This window comes from Lolium perenne, chromosome 2 (genome assembly GCF_019359855.2).
Source record: "Lolium perenne isolate Kyuss_39 chromosome 2, Kyuss_2.0, whole genome shotgun sequence".
Lineage (NCBI taxonomy): Eukaryota > Viridiplantae > Streptophyta > Magnoliopsida > Poales > Poaceae > Lolium > Lolium perenne.
In genome coordinates this window covers 318181819-318187818 of record NC_067245.2, presented here as the reverse complement: position 1 = coordinate 318187818, position 6000 = coordinate 318181819, and the positions used below count along the sequence as shown (strand labels likewise).

The following is a 6000-nucleotide window of genomic DNA, read 5'->3' as shown; positions in this document are numbered from 1 at the left end:
ATTCAACATCTCATCGTGATTTCTTTAATATTCTACAAATCTAAACTGCTTCAAAATGGAGTAATCAGCGGAAAAATTTTGTTTAAAAGTTCATTTGAAGGAAAAAAAATCATCTGAAGAAAAATATATGTCGGCAATGCTAATTAGTATTATATTTAGCTATGGAAATATAAATCCAACTTCATTAACAATGACTTCAATTTTCTGCTGTTGCATTTTTTCACCATTGTTAAAAAAATGTGGTTAAAACTTGTGTTGCAAAGTTAATCATGACCACCATAATTAGTCACATGAAATCCAATATGCCTTTATTACTTGTAAACGTACAACAATAAATTCACAGCCGAACATTTACTTCAAAACATCAATGCGATGGACTACCGAAAGTAGTAGTACCTGGTTCTGCATTTACTATTATCCCACTTGCGTATGAGGCTGGGCCGTATAAAAATGTGTATCTGCTAATCGGAAAGACACTAATGATTTGTATTTGTTGATTGCTATTTTACGTGCTAATCACGCGGCACCAACCAACGCGTGGGATTTTGACCCCGCCCGTTGCCAGGTTCCAATCGTGCGGGTCGGAAATTTTCCTTCTAGTTTACACAGCTTGGGTTGAGAGCTTTAGATAGGTTTTTTTTTCCTTTTTGGGCTTGTGGCCTTTGCTCCTCTCAAGCAACTAGCAATTTGTAAACACTTTCTTTATACAAAATAAGAAAATAAGAAAATACACAGTGGGAAAACCCACTGTTCAGCCTCAAAAAAAAAAGTATTAGGTCTTAATCATGTGGTAGGATAGGACTCGTGAGCGAAGTGCCAATGGAGCGAAGAAAGCACGAGGTGCTAGTTAGAAACAGTCCAAAACCCCGGAGACATTTCGCGTTTTCATGGTGATCACAGACTGAAAGCAGCTCTCAGGTTTCAGACTTCAGAGTTTCTGTAGCTTAATGGTAACATGCACGAGGGACAAATCCACCACCTTTGAATTTTTCTGTCCTTTTGACCGACTCGCCCAATCTCCTGCACCTCACTACTTAGTTGCCAATATTGGAGATTTCTTGGTGAATTTTTTTTTTTTTTTTGAGCACAAATATCTGGATTATATTAAGTAAGGAAACTTGAAAGTACAAGAACAGTCCAGAATTTGGACAGCTGACCCAAAATTACAGAAAGAACCCTAGAAAAAGAGAGAAAAACAGCTAGGTCCTTGGGATCTTCTGCGCCTAACACGATCCGCCGTCGCCAGCACCGATACCTCCACCCCGGAGTAAGGGAAGAAGCACCTGCGGGCGCAGCTTTGTCGCCGGGGTAGTCCTTTAGAGGACATTTCCTCGTTGAAGTCGCCGCATCTATCACTCGACGCGGACGCCGAGATCTTGCAAAGGTGATGAGCATGTCGGCGGGGGCAACGCCCCGAACCACTCCGGTGGTCAGGTCAACACCAGAGGCCGGAGCCTGCTTGAAGACCTGCATCAGCACAAAGGGGACAGCCGGAAACCCGCCTCGCCGGAACGAGGCAACTGGACTCCTACACAAGAACGACGAGGGCCTGGAAGCAGATCCCGCGTCACTCTCCACCACCAGCTCGCCACCGCCGCAGGAGCCACCGACGGCAACACGAGGAAGAAGCCGGGGGGACAAAACACCAGAATACGACGAAGCCAACCTCGCTTGGACTTCGCCGACGGAGACAAACAGAACCCAAAGTTCCTCACCGTCGCCGGCGAGATGGGGCTGGAACTTGGGCCACCTTATTAGACAGCACGGCGCCGCCACCACCAGAACGCCGCGCTCCCAAACCCTACTACTACTATCTACACGCCAGGACGGAGCACCGGGGTTCCCCCGCCCTCCGGCCGCCGAGGCGACCGACGGAGGGGAGGGGAACCGGCGGGCTCGCCGGCGGAAGACGAGAGCAGACTTGGTCGCCCTGGTTTCTCCTCACCCTACTGTAGCAGAGGATAAGGGAGACGGGGCACTCCTCTTGTTCTGTTTCTTGGTGAATTTTACTCAAACTGCAATCGCAAATCTCATTATTTACGGAGGGGGCGTATTGAAGCAAAAGACAAACTGCAATTCCATATATCTGCCATTTCCAAACTTTGTTTTTACAACTAGACTAAGCAAAAGCCAAACTGCAATTCCATATATTTGCACTTGACTAACTAAGCAGATATACACATCTGCCAGATCACCGGTGCAATCCTTTTACAGGCCATGGGCCATATGTCTGTATAAGAGCAGGTCTAACAGACCCCGTAAACGGCCCAACCCCGTAAAATAACCGCCGATATACGGGGTAGGACTCTACCCGGCCGTCTAGCAGACCCCGTAAAACAGGCCCCCGTGTCGATTTTTTACAGTTTGGACTACGGGGTGGCTTTTGGCCCCTTACTTGTACGGGGCGGGAGGCCGAATAAAGGGCCAAACCCTCACTCGTGGCGCGCTGAATATTCAGAAATCGCAACTGCTTTCATGACGGCTGTTGGCGCTCGTCGGTGCCTCCGGCGTGGCGGCGGCTCGGTTCGCCGGTAAATTCGCGCCGTGGGCGCGCAGGTGGGGTTGGGGAGGCGGACGAGGTGCAGCAGCGGCCGTGGCGGGCGGCGGCGCGGCCGGCCGTGGCGGGCGGCGGCCGGTCGGCCGGAGCGGGCGCGGCCAAGGCTGGCGCGGCCGTAGCGGGCGGCGGCGCGGCCGGCCGTGGCGGCGGCGCCGGCCGGCCGGAAGCGCGCGGCCAGAAGGCGGGCGCGGCCAAGGCGGCCGCGCCGTAGCGGCGGCGGCCAAGGGCGGCGCGGCCTTGGCGGGCCGACGGGACGGGACGGGCGGCCGTGGGCCGGCGGCGAGGCGGCCGGCGGCCGGCGGGCAGGGGCTAGGCAGGTGGGGGGCGGCCGGGGCAGGGGCTAGGCAGGGGCGGGCGGGAGGAGGAAGAAGAAGTGGAGAAGGGAATTTTTTTTAATTTGGCATATTTCTAGAATATGCCCTTTTACAGTTAGCGATACGGGGACTGCTAGCTCGGACGAGTTTTCGGCCGATCGAAATGGAATACGGGGCCATTTTTTCGTGTTATACGGGGCGAAAATTTAAGGGGTCTGTTAGACATGCTCTAACACACGATACACGCCGTCGATCACCGTGGTCGGTACGGGTACGCTGCTGAGTCCCGGTCGATCGGCAGGCACTCCAGCTAAACTATGCACAATATGTACAGTGTAATCTCCTCCTCCTCCTCGGCGGCGCGCGCGTCGATCAGAGGATGGCGCAGGAGTTGGGGTCGTCCTGGTGGGCGAAGTAGTACGGCGGCGGCGGGTACCAGTACGGCGGGTACACCACGTTCTTGTCCTCATCCTTCTTGTCACCTTCCTTCTTTTCGCCGTCCTTCTTCTCCTCCTTGGCGGGGCCGACGGAGAAGATCTGCGCCGTGGGGAAGAGCTTGCTGCGCAGCTTGTCCACGACGTCCACCGGGTCAACGGTGCCCACCACCGTCATCTTCTGCACCTTCATATCCACGGTGATCTCGTCGATACCTGAGAGTTAGAGATAGTCTATTTGTTAGGACAAATTCAGATATGGATTGCTACTGGCGCGTGTGATCAAAATATGGCCAATCCCCAGCCAGAGAAACAGAAGGTGAGACGAAGATGAAGCGGAGGATCAGTACCGTGGAGGGTGGAGACGGCCTTGATGGCCTTCTGCTTCTGCTTGTTGTCGTGCAAGTCCAGCTTCAGCACAACCTTCTGCACTCAGCGTCAGCGGTCACAAAACAAAACAAAATCAGCAGCAACTAAAAAAAAATCAGAAAATCAATCCCAATTCCGTTCGACTGTAAGCAATCACCTTCATGGCAGCAATCGATCCAACCCAGCCGGAACCGGAACGGGATGGATGGATTTGGAAGGGTGGAATGGATTGGAACGGCCTGCGCAGTGACGCTTCTGTCTGGGCGACGATGGAGTTGAATGGGCAATGAGTGACGGGTGCCGGGGGGTTTTATAGACGCGCACCGCAGCCAAGGAAGGGGTCAACAGCCTCGCGGCGTCCCACGGTGCACAAGTTTTTAGAACCAAAGGCTTCCGCCCCATTCCATTTCTATCAAAATGAAATGTTTGTGAGTTCATCACACTTACAAAACAGCATTTTGTCCCGTCTACTCATTGTCTCAGGCTACAGCCATCAGGCAACTACCAAATCATCTCAAAAACCATTACAGCCATCAGTCAACTAACAAATCATCTCAAAACATTACAGGAGCAGGGGAAGAACATCATTATATCATCTTTTTTGCTCCCAAGAGTCCTGTGACCCCATTCCTACTCCATCCTTTTTTCCTTAGGCCACCAGGCGTCGGCATTGTACTTCAGGTGTCCGTGGTCCCGCCATCTTCCTTCTTTTCTTCAGCTTCGCAGCGCTGGGGCTGCCTTCGCCTTCTGCTCCAGGAGCTGGACACATTGGTTCAATTTCTCTGAATGTCTTGCTGGGCACAACACATTCTACCTTCTGAGCATCTTCGCCAAGCGAAACCATACCACCTGTAAACCAGACCAGGTACAACGGCCAAAACAAATGTCATTTCTAAGCTTCCACATATTCCACATAAAAGCGGCATTCACCATGTTGATAACCCAATTTTTCTTATTACTGATCCAAAGTCTAGCCATACTCTCAAAACCAACAACTACTGCATTTTGTATGGTTTCAGAAATCTCTCTCCATAACAACTTCACAATATCACAGGAAAAGAATAAATGATGTACACTTTCATCTTCCGAACATAACAAGCACGTTTTGTCATTGATTTCTTGTCTTTTACATAGGTTATCTCTTGTGAGCAGCTTGTTGTGATACATCAGCCACAAGAAAACGTGTACCCTAGGGGGAACATTCAGGTTCCAAACCGCCGGAATATAGACTGGGGTAACCCCCCTAAAGTTAATTATTGCATACAGGGATTGAGAAGTGTACAACCCTGAACTATGCAATTCCCAAACCAAAGCATCATCTACCTCTGAAAAATGAATTGATCTAATGATCTGCTCAATCTGGTACCATTGTTCCATCATTTTATTATCAAACACTCTCCTAAAGGTGAGTTTTATATTCACCCCATCCCATACATCTCTAATTGTTACTCCTTGTTGATGACACACAAAGTAAATATCCCAGAATAGGATGGCTAGGCTAGTGCCACCAAGCCATTGGTCTTCCCAGAACCTAACTTTCGCCCCATTACCAACAACCCATTTATAACCCATTCTTGCTGCACTTGCAGCCCACATGACTCCTTTCCAAAAGGGAGACATATTATTTCCATGGCAACAAAGCACATTTGGATTTTTTGTATCGTATTTAAAATCCACAATTTGCTTCCATAACTTGTTTTCATCCAAGCTATATCTTCTAATCCAAGAGGCCAGAAGACAAAGGTTCATATCCCTGATATTTGGGATACCCAAGCCTCCATATTTCTTTTTCAAGGTCACCAAATCCCAATTCGCTAAGTGGTACTTGTTGTGGCCCTCATAATTGTCCCAAAGGCAATGTGCCATTTGGGAGTTAATTGCCCTGATTGCCCACTTTGGAAACTTGATAGCAGAAAGCAAATAAATGGGAATACTTGCCAAGCAAGATCTGATCAGTGTAATTCGAGCTGCATAGGACAGTAATCTGCCCCTCCATCCTCCTATTCGTTTGATGATTTTATCAATCAAAGGCTGCAGATCTTCTTTTCTCAACTTACCATAGTGCAAAGGCACTCCTAGATATGTAATAGGGAGGGAGCTCACCTTACAACCAAATATTTGCGATAATATGTTCACTTGATCCTCTGGTACATTAATAGGTACCAGGTCACATTTTTCAAAATTGATTCTCATTCCTGACCTTTGTTCAAAAATAGAAAGGATCCACTTAAGGTTCATAGCTGCTTCAGTATCATTCTTAAGGAATAGAAGTGTGTCGTCTGCATATTGCAAACTAATAACACCTCCAGGTCGAAATCTAGTCAAT

The 6000-nt window shown here is 49.2% G+C and overlaps 1 protein-coding gene across 1 annotated transcript; it reads right to left on the bottom strand.

Moving 5' to 3' along the window:
* Positions 1-3018: 3018 nt before the first annotated feature.
* Positions 3019-4037, bottom strand: LOC127336694 (heavy metal-associated isoprenylated plant protein 39-like). The gene is made up of 3 exons (XM_051363535.2): positions 3832-4037; positions 3656-3731; positions 3019-3521 (listed from the first exon to the last, which is right to left on the bottom strand). Exons 1-3 carry the CDS (start codon positions 3835-3837, stop codon positions 3244-3246), a joined length of 360 nt encoding a protein of 119 aa, XP_051219495.1. The 5' UTR covers positions 3838-4037; the 3' UTR covers positions 3019-3243.
* Positions 4038-6000: the final 1963 nt, after the last annotated feature.

Excerpts from the sequence above, each read along its gene's own strand:
- LOC127336694 (XM_051363535.2), bottom strand. Across the intron at positions 3,522-3,655 it reads GGCCGTCTCCACCCTCCACG|GTATCGACGAGATCACCGTG; the intron begins GTACTGATCCTC and ends TCTAACTCTCAG.